The sequence below is a fragment of the Scyliorhinus torazame genome, chromosome 15 (genome assembly GCF_047496885.1).
Source record: "Scyliorhinus torazame isolate Kashiwa2021f chromosome 15, sScyTor2.1, whole genome shotgun sequence".
Lineage (NCBI taxonomy): Eukaryota > Metazoa > Chordata > Chondrichthyes > Carcharhiniformes > Scyliorhinidae > Scyliorhinus > Scyliorhinus torazame.
The window spans coordinates 147,920,719-147,935,263 of NC_092721.1; the positions used below are offsets into that span (position 1 = coordinate 147,920,719).

A 14,545-nucleotide genomic window follows, 5' to 3' on the forward strand; every position below is an offset into this window, starting at 1 on the left:
TCCTTTCGAGTGAAAGTCCCGTCCCTTCCCTTGTCCAAATATATGCAACATTGGCTCCTTTAGCCTCTACACCAGCGCGCGGTGATACAAAACAAAAGAAGGAAATACAGTCATGAGGTTACATCGACACATGATCATTCCTCTATTTGTCAGTTCTGCCACAGTCCTTCTGCCTTCGCAAACTCCTCCACTGCTTCCGCCGTTCCAAAATAAAAGTCCCTGAGCTTGTAAGTCACCCTCAGCTTCGCTGGATATACAATGCCGCACTGCACCTTGCCAATGTACAGTGCGCTCTTCACCCGGTTGAAGGCAGCCCGCCTCCTCGCCAGCTCCACCGTAAAGTCCTGGTATACACGTATACCAGCTCCAGCCCACTGCACCACCCCCTTCTGCTTGGCCCAGCTCAGGACCTTCTCCTTCACACTGTACCTACGGAAGAACAGAGTCACTGCCCTTGTCGGCTCACTCACCTTTGGTGCAGGCCTCCACGACCGATGAGCCCGATTCAGTTCATATCGGGAGGGGTCCTCCCCCTCCCCCAGTAGTTTTGCCAGCATCGCGGCAAAATACTCAGTCGGCTTCGGTCCTTCAACTCCTTCGGGCAGCCCCACGACCCTCAAATTCTGTCGCCTGGATCTGTTTTCCAGATCTTCCATTTTTCCTCGCAGATTCTTGTTCGTGTCCATCACCGTCCGCATCTCATTCCCCATCGAGGCAAGTTGATCACCGTGCTGCAATACCGTCTCCTCCACTTCTTTCAGCACCTCCCCTTGCTCTCGCACCTCCGCCACTGCGCTCGCCACCGCCGTCTTCACCGGGGAAACCGCCTCCTCCACCAGCACATTCAAAACCTCCCTCATCTCCTTCCTCACCATCTCCATACATTTCTCAATCTGCGGCAACTGCTTTTGGAATTCCGCAGCCATCACCTTAGTTAGTTCTTCAGCCGTAAGCACTGCGGCCTCCCCTGGTGCTCCAGCCTCCATTTCCTTTGTTGACCCCGCGGTGACCTTACCCCTCTCCAACGGACTTTCAGCCACTTTTTTTCCCGGCCGTTTTTTTGGTGATTTTCGACATCCTTCTTCTCCTTGCGCTATCTCCTAACTTTTACTGCCGTCGCTGGCCCTAGGACCGGGCGTTACTCCGCGAAAATGCCGTTCCCGAACGGGAGCTCTCCAATGTGCGGCTGCCTCCCGCCCGCCGTCACCGGAAGTCACATTACTGAATGTTAGTGCAGTTTGGATGACGTACTACTACCAATAGCAAAAGCTCAAAAACATCCATCTCTGGTCTCTATTATGCATCCTTGACATCACATGGAAAGACAATGTCAACTGAATATAGGCCCAGATCTTTACCCTGGTTTGTGCAATGAAGCACTCCTTTCTATGGCAAACATGTCAAATATGCTAGACCTAATCAAGCAAAGTAAGACCACTATCTTGGGCACATCCCAAGGATATTCTATAAAAGAGGTAGCCCATGGCAAGAGCCCAGCAGGGCCCGCAAATCCGATTAAAGGATGCTGTCGAAATCAAATGAAAGCCCTTAACATAAATAATGACAAGTGAAATCTCTATCTAACGATTGATGCAAATTGCGGCTCCAGCTGTAGGCAAAAAATTGCCACATCAACATACTTTCAGAAGCTCCAAAGCAGATGCCAGCCCTGCAAACAAGGCATTTGCAGAGAGCACCCTGCACTAATGACTAGTGTTAAGAATTGGGGAAAATTAAGAATAAAAAATGAAATTGGGATAAAAGGGGATTAATAAATCCAGCTGTCTGAAGAGGTGTTTTGATATGCAAATTAGCATAATAGTGAGAACAGCAAATGTTTACCTGTTGGCATGGGGAGAACATTGGGTTTAGAAGAGGTGACTTCAAAGTGGAGAGATAAAGGAAGTGGCACATATATGCTGTAAACTGGATCCACAGAGTGGGCAAATCAAAGGGAAAAAATGATATATCCATGGCACAGTAACTGGAGTAAGGGATATAGTAGAAGCAGCTACCATGATAGCCACACCCAGCTGAAGAAAGATTCCCCTGAAAACAGGCTATTGCTAAAAGGTGGCTAAGAAAAATCTAAAACTCCAAAAGAAGGTTTTCCTAAACATGGACAAATAATCTGTGCATGGCAACTATCTGCTGGATTTAGCTCACAGAGTTATATAATATTGTTTGGGGAAAAGGGGGTTTCAGAGTTCAGGAAATGTAGATAGTTGAAACAAAGGGGTAACTTCACATGCTACTGTGTACGTATAGCCATCAGTTTAGTTAAGTGTACTGCTGCAGTGTATGATAGTCCTTCTTGTGTGTTTTTCTTTTAAGTTAACAAATATTCTTTCTTAATTGATCACAAAATGACTGGACTATTCCCCCCTGATTTGCATATCTTTTCTTACAGTGTACCAAACTGAAAATACACACCACTAAGAACCAGTGTTCCAAATTACCCTTCTGGAATTTGGGATATCATAGTATCCAACATCAGTGGGGTTCTTAACACTAGGGACAATTTGTGTGTGTCACTTGTGGCAGACTTTGCCTTTCCAGAATCGGCTTGCTCAGCCACCAAAAGAAGTGAAGTGTACAGTCTCATCTGACTTCACCAAGTTTCTGAGGTCGCATTCCCATCAACTAATGCAGATAGAAGGATAAGAACCATTTCATTAGAAAGAAAGCATCTACTTCAGAATTCTCTACAAAAATAGATTTTATTGAGAAACAGTCTGTACAAAATAATGAACAACCTGTGGTGAACTTTGGAAGTTAAGAATCATATAGAGTTGAAAGTAATGCTGCAAAGATGTACAGTAAACCAAATGTTAGCAAAATTTTAGAAGCCAGCAAGAGGTGACTGAAAAAAAAAGAGGAAAAATAGTTTGAGAATAAAGCTCCAAGAAATATAAAAACAGACAGTAAGAACGTCATTAAGTATATATTAAGGAAGAGAGCAGTTAAAGTAAATGTTGGTCCCTTAGGGAATGAGATGGGGGAATGAATAATAGGAAACAAGGAAATGGCAAGAGACTTTGAGCAAATATTTTATGTCTGTTTTCACAGTAGAAGACTAAAATCATCCCAATAATACTGGCAAATCAGAAGACAAAAGGGAGGGAGGAATTTAAACAATCATGATCACTAAAAAGTACAAAGAAACTATTGGGACTCAAGGCTGACTCGTTCCTTGGACCTGATGGTCTGCATTCTATAATCTTAAAAGTGTCTGCAGAAATTGTGGATACATTGTTAGAAACCTTCCAACATTTCCTTGATTCTGAACAAATTCTGGAAAACTGCAAATGTAATGGCCCTATTCAAGAAAGGAGAGAGACAGAAAGTAGGCTAACAAGCAGATGGTTTCACAACATCGGTCATTGGGAAAATGCTGGAATCTATGGTTCAGGAAGTAGTACCTAGACATTCAGAAAACTGCAATATAATCAAGCAGTCAAAATGGTTTTATGAAATAGTAATAGTGCTTGACAAATTTATTAGGGATTTAAGAGGAAGATAGCAGGTGTAATTAGCACATTTCAATTTCCAAAAGACATTCAATAAAGTGCCACATAAAAGGGTGCTGCACAAAAAAATTCAAAGATTATTGCACAAGCTAAAAGTTCATGCTGGCGAGGATGGTAGGAGAAAGAACATGGATAGAAGATTGGCTAACTAACAGAAAGCAGAAATGTGTCACTTTCAGGTTGGCAATGTGTAACTAGTGGGATATCACAGGGGTCAGCATTGCAGCCTCAACTATTTATATCTATGTTAATGTCTTAATTGAAGGGACTGAGCATACTGTAGCCAAAGTTGCTCATGATATAAAGACAGGTAGCAAAGCAAGATTTGAGGCGGATACAAGAGTTTGCAAAGGGATATAGATTGGTTAACTAAGTGGGCAAAAACTTAGTGGATGATAATAATAATCTTTATTATTGTCACAAGTAGGCTCACATTAACACTGCAATGAAGTTACTGTGAAAAGCCCCTTGTGGCCACATCCCGGCACCTGTTTGGGTACACAGAGGGAGAATTCAGAATATCCAAATTACCTAACAGCGCGTCTTTCACGACTTGTGGGAGGAAACCGGAGCACCAGGAGGAAACCCACACAGACGCTGGGAGGAAGTGCAGACTCTGCACAGTGACCCAAGCCGGGAATCGAAGCTGGGACCCTGGCGCTGTGAAGCAACAGTGCTGACCACTGTCCAACGTGCCGCTGATAATGGCATATAATGTAATAAAATGTAAGGTTGTTTACTTCGGCAGGAAGAACAGAAAAGCAGATTATTTTCATGGAGAGACACTGCAGAATACTGTGGTACAGAAGGGTCTGGGTGTCCTCGTACCTGAAGCACAGAAAGCTATCATACAGGTACAGCAAGTAATAAGTAAGGCAAATGCAATGTTGCTGTTATTGTGTGGGGGATGGAGTACAAAAGTAGGGAACTCTTGCTACTGCAATTCTACATGGCATTGGTGAGACCACACCTAAAGTATTGTAAACACTTTCAGTCTCCTTAAGGGAAGGAGTTACGGGATAAGTTGCAGGTTTCCTTGCCCATGTTTGACCTGATATCATGAGATTTCATGGGATCCAGACACAAAGTGAGGACTCCCAGGGAAAATCCCTCCTGACTGTGAGCCACTTCTGGTGAATCGGCCTGCCGGTAGGATAGGATATACGCACAGAAGGGTGGCACGGTGGCGCAGTGGTTAGCACTGTTGTCTCTTGCCTCCAAGGACCCGGGTTTGTTCTCGGGACATTCTCCCAGTGTCTGAGAGGGTCTCACCCCCACAACCCAAAGATGTGCAGGGTAGGTGGTTTGGCCAGCTTTTCCAATTGTGGCACAATTCCCAGATGTGAAGAAGACTTTGCAGGGTCAACTGTACTGTATTTGCTGTTATTGTTTCCGCTGCTTAGGTCAATGTCAAGTGGTCTGTCTGGTTTCATTCCTTTTATACTTCATCGTGATGTGATACAACTTAGTGACTTGCTAGGCCATTGTGCTAGTCACCACTGATGTATATATTAGGTGCTTTGTGGTAAGGCCCTGTACTACAGGTACAGGGGTAGTTCCCTGCCTGCTGGCTCCGCCCAGTAGGCGGAGAATAAATATGTGTGCTCCTCGTACACCAGCTATTTCGCCAGCTGCTGTAGGAGGCCACACATCTTAGTGTAATAAAGCCTCGATTGCATCCAACTCTCGTCTTTGTGTAATTGATCGTGTATCAATTTATTCCACTAAAGTTTTCAGAAGGTGGACCTCCGCATCAAGCAGGATCGCCTGCAGCTGGATCCGCAATCGGGCAATGCCAAAAAGGACTTTGAACATTGGCTAGCCTGTTTCGAAGCTTACATCAGGTCTGCACCAGACCCAATTCCGGAAGCTCAGAAGATTCAGATCCTCTACACGCAGCTGAGCTCCAACGTCTTTCCACTTATCCAGGATGCGCCGACCTACGAAGACGCCATGACGCTACTGAAGGAAAACTACGCTCAGCGGACTAACATGCTCTATGCCAGACACATCCTCTCCACTCGGAGTCAACTTCCTGGTGAGTCAGTGGAAGATGTCTAGCGTGCTCTAATTCCCCTAGTCAGAGACTGTGACTGTCAGGCCGTCACAGCCACGGAACGCTTGAACTTGCTCACGAGAGACGCTTTTGTTACGGGAATAGGGTCGGATTACATCCGCCAGCGCCTCTTAGACGGGGCCACGCTCGACATTGCGGCAACCAAAAAGCTAGCGCTCTCGCTGACGGTCATCTTCGCGCAAGATCTAGGCCTACAACCCCGGCCGCACGGCCCACCCCTCCTACGCATCTTGGACTCCACAGACGGCCGTCCCATCGGGTCCCCACTCAGCCAACCCCACGCCTGTGCCACCCGGCAGCCAATCAACCCTGGAGGCCCCAAATGTTACTTCTGTGGGGAGCCAAAACACCCCCGACAACGCTGCCTGGCCCGGAGCGCCTTTTGCAAGGCCTGCGGCAAGAAGGGACACTTTGCTGCGGTGTTCCAGGTCCACGCAGTCGCCGCTATTGTTCCGGCACCCCCCATGTACGGCCAGTGGGCACCGCCATCTTCCCCTCCCCAGACCACGTGCGGCCCGTGAGTGCCGCCATCTTGTTCGACCCCCACCACGTGCGGCCTGTGGGCGCCGCCATCTTGTTCGACCCCCACCACGTGCAGCCCGTGGGCGCCGCCATCTTGTCCTCCCCAGGATCATCAGGCGCCGCCATCTTGTTTCCCCCATGACACGTGCAGCCCACGGGCGCCGCCATCGTACCAGAACCCATGCCACCCGGGCACCCCATCGTCTGCCACCACCAACGACCAGCCGTGTCTCGCCTCGGTCACGATTGACCAGTCCTGCCCATGCAACCTAGCAACGGCCTCTACCAACGTGAAAATCGATGGGCATGAGACCTCCTGCCTGCTGGACTCTGGAAGCACTGAGAGCTTCATCCATCCCGATACGGTAAGGCGCTGCTCCCTCGCGGTACACCCCGCCAACCAGAGAATCTCCCTGGCCTCCGGGTCCCACTCTGTGGCGATCCGGGGGTACTGCATAGCCACTCTCACTGTCCAGGGCCTGGAGTTCAGCGGCTTCCGCCTCTACGTCCTCCCCAACCTCTGCGCTGCCTTGCCACTCGGCTTGGACTTCCAGTGCAACCTCCAGAGCCGAACATTGAAATTCCGTGGGCCCCTACCACCCCTTACTGTGTGAGGCCTCGGGACCCTAAAGGTCGACCCACCTTCCCTATTTGCAAACTTAACCCCAGATTGTAAACCCATCGCCACCAGGAGCAGACGGTACAGCGCCCAGGACAGGACCTTCATCAGGTCTGAAGTCCAGCGACTGCTTCGGGAAGGCATCATCGAGGCCAGCAACAGCCCCTGGAGAGCCCAAGTGGTAGTTGTGAAAACTGGGGAGAAACACAGAATGGTCGTGGACTACAGTCAGACCATCAATATGTACTCGCAGCTCGACGCATACCCCCTCCCACGCATATCTGATATGGTCAATCAGATTGCACAGTACTGGGTCTTCTCAACTGTCGACCTAAAATCCGCCTACCACAAGCTCCCCTTCCGTAAGGCGGACCGCCCATACACTGCCTTCGAGGCAGATGGCCGCCTTTACCACTTTCTTAGGGTTCCCTTTGGCGTCACAAACGGGGTCTCAGTTTTCCAACGGGAAATGGACCGAATGGTTGACGGTCCACTTTCCCGTACCTAGACAATGTCACCATCTGCGCCACGATCAGCAGGACCATGACGCCAACCTTGCTAAATTTCTCCACACCGCCACTCTCCTCAACCTAACTTATAACAAGGAGAAGTGCGTGTTCAGCACGAACCGCTTAGCCATCCTCGGCTATGTGGTCCAGAACGGAGTTCTGGGGCCCGATCCCGACCGCATGCGCCCCCTCATGGAACTCCCCCTCTCCCAATGCCCTCAAACGTTGCCTGGGATTCTTTTCTTACTACGCCCAGTGGGTCCCAAATTATGCGGACAAGGCCCGCCCACTCATTCAATCCACTCTTTTTCCCCTAACGGCCGAGGCTCGCCAGGCCTTCAACCGTATTAAGGCTGACATCGCCAAGGCCGCGATGCACGCAGTCGATGAGACGTTACCCTTTCAAGTCGAGAGCGACGTATCAGACGTCGCACTAGCCGCCACCCTCAACCAGGCAGGCAGGCCTGTGGCATTCTTTTCATGAACCCTTCATGCCTCCGAAATTCGGCATTTCTCCGTCAAAAAAGAGGCCCAAGCCATCGTTGAAGCTGTGCGGCATTGGAGGCATTACCTGGCCGGCAGGAGATTCACTCTCCTCACTGACCAACGGTCGGTAGCCTTCATGTTTAACAACACACAGCGAGGCAAGATCAAGAACGATAAAATCTTGAGGTGGAGGATCGAGCTCTCCACCGACAACTACGAGATTTTGTATCGCCCTGGTCAGCTCAACGAGCCCCCCGATGCCCTATCCTGAGGTACGTGTGCTAGCACACAGGTTGACCGACTCCAGACTCTGCACGCCAACCTTTGTCACCCGGGAGTCACACGTTTGTACCACTTCATCAAGGCCCGCAATCTGCCCTACTCCATTGAGAAAGTCAGGGCAATCATCAGAGACTGCCAGGTCTGCGCGGAGTGCAAACCGCACTTCTACCAGCCAGACCGTGCGCGCCTGGTGAAGGCCTCCCGCCCCTTTGAACGCCTCAGCGTGGACTTCAAAGGGCCCCTCCCCTCCACCGACCGTAACACGTACTCCCTCAGTGTGGTCGATGAATATCGCACTGCTCCATTCGGTCGCTCCTATGCACTGCGATTAATGACACACCCCATGAATGTTTCTTTGCCTTCCCCAGGAAGTCTACCTCCGGGGTGTCGCTCCCGACTTGGCTCGCAGCTCCAGGACCCGTACTCCTCCGTAAGCACGTACGGCTCCACAAGGCGGACCCGTTGGTTGAGAGGGTACAGCTACTCCACGCCAACCCACAGTACGCCTACCTAGCGTACCCCGACGGCCGCCAAGATACTGTCTCCCTCAGGGACCTGGCATCAGCTGATTCCACACACACCTCTCCAGCCCGGCGCCACCCTCCCCTCCCCCCGCGCACCCAGCCGCAACCCCCGCCCCAGGACAATCCATCCTCCCCCTGCCCATGGATGAAGAGGATTTCGGCACGCTCCCGGAGTCACCGAAGACCAGACCGACACCGGAATCACCGCCATCATTGCGGCGCTCTCAATGGCAAATGAAGGCTCCAGACCGACTGAACCTGTAACTTGATCGGGACTCTTTAAAAAAAAACATCATCCTTCTGTATAACTCTCCTCCACCCCTGCTGGACTCAATTTTTTTTCTTTACTTTAAAACATCTACTTATATATAGTTCTCCACCACCCCCGCCGGACTCAATTTTAACGGGGGGGGGGGGGGTGAATGTGGTAGTCACATTCGATGCTTTGTGGTAAGGCCCTGTACTACAGGTACGGGGGTAGTTCCCTGCCTGCTGGCTCCACCCAATAGGCGGAGTATAAATATGTGTGCTCCTCATACAGCAGCCATTTCGCCAGCTGCTGTAGGAGGCCACACATCTTAGTGTAATAAAGCCTTGATTGCATCCAACTCTCGTCTTTGTGTAATTGATCATGCATCAACCATTTCAGAGGGCAATTAAGAGTCAACCACATTGCTGTGGGTCTTGCGGCACATATAGGCCAGATCAGCTAAGGACGGCAGATTTCCTTCCCTAAAGAACGTTAATGAACCAAATGGGGTTTTAAAATTGCTTCATGGTCACTTATATTGAGACTATCTATTAATCACAGATTTATTAATTGAATTTAAATTCTACCAGTTGCCATGGTGAGTTTTGAATCCATTCCACAGAGCATTCGCTTGGGTCTCTGGATTACTTGACCAGTGATATTACCATGATGTGACCACTTCCCCGATCTGATTCAGCTGGTACCTCTGCCATCGATAGCAGGGATGGGCATTTAATCTCTGTCCTTAATGTGGAGGTAGGAGCTGTAACATATACCAGTCTTCCCGAACAGGCGCCGGAATGTGGCGACTAGGGGCTTTTCACAGTAACTTCATTTGAAGCCTACTTGTGACAATAAGTGATTTTCATTTCATTTTCATTCATATATTCATACTCTGATATTTTGAGAAATCAGTATTCGCCCTTACCCATCGAGTGCTATTATTATGGTTTAGCTCAATGTCTAACCTCTGCTCATCAATTGTGAATATTTCACCGAGAGGAGGCCTTTAATGCCAAACCTAAAGCAACTCAGTGACATCAAGTACTTAAAAAAAACCTCCTTGACAAAACATAATATGCAATATATGTTAGAAATTGCAAATTAAACTTGGTAGAACATTAAAAAGATTCTCGTACCCCAAATCGTCAGAAGAGCGTTCAGTGTCTGAATCTGGATAATGACTAGGAGAAAGAGATGAGAATTTTATTGTATACAGAGTGCACCAACTCTAGAAGCATAAAATGCAAATAACTATAATAAATCCACATGGGATAAGGCCGGGTGTTTTGTGGATTTCATCTTGCAATGGATCTGAGTCTTTCACTCTCTAGAACACTGAGGATAATTACACTGTTTGACGCAATTTTGCAAATGACAAATTAGCAATAAAAGTGATCAACAATTAACTTACCCTTAATACTTTTTCTCTTATATTAAAGAATTTCTCTTACAATATTCTAAGAATGGAATTACCATCACAGTGTGAAGACACCAGATGTCATCAAATCCTCTGCAGCAAAAAAAACCCTATATTATTTACAAATGTTGTTTTAATCTTTCCTACTTCTTCAGACAACGCACTGTAAACTTGATTTTTTTTTTATTGCACATTTTTCAGAGTGGATCAAATGTTTTGACACATCTCCAATTTTATTTTGCTATTCTACCCCGTTCCTTCATTTTCCCCTCCCTGTTCCATTAAACCCGCAACTGTAACTAGGTATTGTTACATAACTCAACTGGGCCTTCTGAGTCTGACTGGTAAACACCGTTACATTTTTTATGTTGTGAGGAGACCACAGACAAGCCATGACCTCACCATTGTGTCACCAAACATGTAAAAAAAAATCTACATTTTCAACAGCCGTCGATGAATAATTATTAAATGTGATAATGTTGACTTATTTTATTGTATTCACAATTACCACCCAGCTGAGATGCTAGCTCAGTACAGACCTGGGATTGAACCTGGTTTACACTTCCAAAATCAGCTGATCCCAGGAGCGACTGTTGTACTGTCAGCTAATTATTTTCAGCTGTTTTGATTTGTCCATGAATTTAAATTCATAATAAATTTTCATTAATATTTTTGGCAGAGGGGTACATTTTTCTCTCACTCACAACAATGGTAACAAGTAACTTGGATAATGACAATATGGAAGGATGTGGCACACAATAAATTAGGACAAATTGGACCAAATATAGAAGAATAAACGAGCCCCTGGTTTTGTATGTTTGATGGTTTCTAAGCACTACTGGTTTTGTGCAGTAAACCGGTGGACTATTTTTTGTATAATTTTGTATAATTTTTCTCTACATTTCCTCTTACACTTTTGGGAAATATATTCCTGATATCTAGGTAATTTCAAAGTAAAGTAGAATCTAAAAATATGCAGATGTCTGACCACTCATTTGTGCCCTTACCCATATGTAATGCCAGCAATGGAACATTTTTTGAACTGCATGACATTGCAAGTTAAGGTTCCAGTTTTGTCTGAAAATATGTACTTGACCTGAAATGGAACAAGAAAAATAATTTAATTTTTCAGAAATCTGTTTAAATGTGCTTAAAATGAAAGAACAGGTGAAGTTTTTCCCCTCACAGCAGGAACTGTCTGTGCACATATTACAATTCTTTGCAGATCCTAACTTTTAGGTTGAACTTCAAATATGGTTATATTTGATTAGATGATAATCTAAACTGATTGATCAATCTACCAGATTGCTTCCTGCTGTTCAGTTAAATTGCTGAAGGATACATGATTCTTTTAACGTTCTGTATAGCAACACATTCTTATTACCAAGTTCTGAGGTTCTTTGCACATATTACAGACAGGGTCCTATGACATAAATCTTCAGGTGAAGAAAAATAAGATCAAGCCTTTCACGATTAAGAATTTAGCCATAGAGACCAAGGTGTCAGAATCCATCTGTGATTGGTGTTGATTTAGCTAGTTATTTGTAGCATTACATTACTTTGAGCACTGTTAACTCAGGAGAGGGATGGGTAAAAATCCAACCCCAACATCCCCTCTCCTGATCACTATCCAGTAACCAATGTTGCAACTGATTTTTAAAGATGAGGACATCATTGGGCTTAACCACGATACTCTCATTGTTGAATAATTTGATATTCATTGTTAAGGTTCATGGATGAATTATGAAAATGAACTGCTGGCATACAGCCACCCTTGTTTGTTGAGTTGAATCAATTTCAGAGGGTCCTATTTAAGCAATGCATAAGCCAGTTGCCACATTAATGTTGCTGCAAAACCTCTTGGGACATGGTGTCAAGCTTATTCTGAAGGATATATGCAAGTTCAGTTGGCAATGTCTGATATTCTCCACAACTCATCAACAACAGAATCTGAATTGAGTGTTGCATTGCTGAGTTACGCATGACCTTTAAAATTGTCAAAGGTAAAATGCAGGATTATCATTCATTAAGTTTCAAAATGAAACATGGGAAGTAACCTACAAGAAATAAGCAAATGCTTTTTGTTCCAAAATTAATGGTAAAGTTACTTTGATGGTTAGGCATTTGATATAAAAGTATCAGCAACTGCAGTTTAACATACCAGGATGTCATCACTTGAACATTCCCGGTGCAATAGGCCTTATGTTACTTGATGGCTGTTACTGTAGTACCAAAGTTCCCTTATATATTAGGATGACAGTGTGTGCAGGATGGTTTCCTGACACAATATGTTGACAGGCCAATAAGAGGCGAGGCCACGTTGGATTTGGTTTTGGGTAATGAACCAGGCCAGGTGTTGGATTTGGAGGTAGGAGAGCACTTTGGGGACAGTGACCACAATTCGGTGACGTTTACGTTAATGATGGAAAGGGATAAGTATACACCGCAGGGCAAGAGTTATAGCTGGGGGAAGGGCAATTATGGTGCCATTAGACGTGACTTGGGGGGGATAAAGTGGAGAAGTAGGCTGCAAGTGTTGGGCACACTGGATAAGTGGAGCTTGTTCAAGGATCAGCTACTGCGTGTTCTTGATAAGTATGTACCGGTCAGGCAAGGAGGAAGGCGTCGAGTGAGGGAACCGTGGTTTACCAAAGAAGTGGAATCTCTTGTTAAGAGGAAGAAGGAGGCCTATGTGAAGATGAGGTGTGAAGTTTCAGTTGGGGCGATGGATAGTTACAAGGTAGCTAGGAAGGATCTAAAGAGAGAGCTAAGACGAGCAAGGAGGGGACATGAGAAGTATTTGGCAGGTAGGATCAAGGAAAACCCAAAAGCTTTCTATAGGTATGTCAGGAATAAGCGAATGACTAGGGAAAGAGTAGGACCAGTCAAGGACAGGGATGGGAAGTTGTGTGTGGAGTCTGAATAGATAGGCGAGATACTAAATGAATATTTTTCATCAGTATTCACTCAGGAAAAAGATAATGTTGTGGAGGAGAATGCTGAGACCCAGGCTAATAGAATAGATGGCATTGAGGTACGTAGGGAAGAGGTGTTGGCAATTCTGGACAGGCTGAAAATAGATAAGTCCCCGGGTCCTGATGGGATTTATCCTAGGATTCTCTGGGAGGCCAGGGAAGAGATTGCTGGACCTTTGGCTTTGATTTTTATGTCATCATTGGCTACAGGAATAGTGCCAGAGGAGTGGAGGATAGCAAATGTGGTCCCTTTGTTCAAAAAGGGGAGCAGAGACAACCCTGGCAACTATAGACCGGTGAGCCTCACGTCTGTAGTGGGTAAAGTCTTGGAGGGGATTATAAGAGACAAGATTTATAATCATCTAGATAGGAATAATATGATCAGGGATAGTCAGCATGGCTTTGTGACGGGTAGGTCATGCCTCACAAACCTTATCGAGTTCTTTGAGAAGGTGACTGAACAGGTAGACGAGGGTAGAGCAGTTGATGTGGTGTATATGGATTTCAGCAAAGCGTTTGATAAGGTTCCCCATGGTAGGCTATTTCAGAAAATACGGAGGCTGGGGATTGAGGGTGATTTAGAGATGTGGATCAGAAATTGGCTAGCTGAAAGAAGACAGAGGGTGGTGGTTGATGGGAAATGTTCAGAATGGAGTTCAGTTACAAGTGGAGTACCACAAGGATCTGTTCTGGGGCCGTTGCTGTTTGTCATTTTTATCAATGACCTAGAGGAAGGCGCAGAAGGGTGGGTGAGTAAATTTGCAGACGATACTAAAGTCGGTGGTGTTGTCGATAGTGATGATAATGGCATAGTGTAGGTTAGATGGCTTTTGTTTCGGTGCAACATCGTGGGCCGAAGGGCCTGTACTGCGTTGTATCGTTCTATGTTCTATGACTATTACAATGTTAAGACAACAATGTTGCTCTGATATCTAATACATGCAAAGCTGCACAGGCAGCACACCTGCAAGGAATGTGACTGCACTTCAAAAGAGAAAACAACTTGCACTTAAATAACACCTTTAACAGAGGAAAGGACCCCAAGGCACTTGACGGAAGCATAATGGGAAAAGTTTATACCAAGCCAAGGAAGGAGATGTTAGAAGGGGTGGCTAAAAGGAAGAGAATAAGGTGCATCAGCAGACAGTTTTAAGGGCCTAAACTGCTGAGAGAATGGTCACCAATTATCGAAGGAAAGGGGTAGGGCTTGCAGAAAAGAGTAGTTGGAACGATACATCTTTATAACGCACTGAACCATCTCAAGTATATTCAGTTCATATCTGTTCCAAGACTATTCACGAAGAGGGCAATCAAAGCTAAGGATATCTGACGTACACTACTAGAAACGTGG

The 14,545-nt window shown here is 46.1% G+C and overlaps 1 protein-coding gene across 4 annotated transcripts in view; it reads right to left on the reverse strand.

The window, feature by feature from the left end:
* atp8a2 (ATPase phospholipid transporting 8A2) overlaps nt 1-14,545 on the reverse strand; it is an 890,601-nt gene that overhangs the window by 591,688 nt on the left and 284,368 nt on the right. For all 4 annotated transcript variants that reach the window (XM_072476889.1, XM_072476890.1, XM_072476891.1 and 1 more), the window contains 2 exons: nt 11,227-11,315; nt 9,939-9,983 (listed from right to left, as the gene is read on the reverse strand). In XM_072476889.1, the coding sequence (XP_072332990.1) occupies nt 9,939-9,983; nt 11,227-11,315 (134 nt within the window). The remainder of the gene's footprint in view (nt 1-9,938; nt 9,984-11,226; nt 11,316-14,545) is intronic.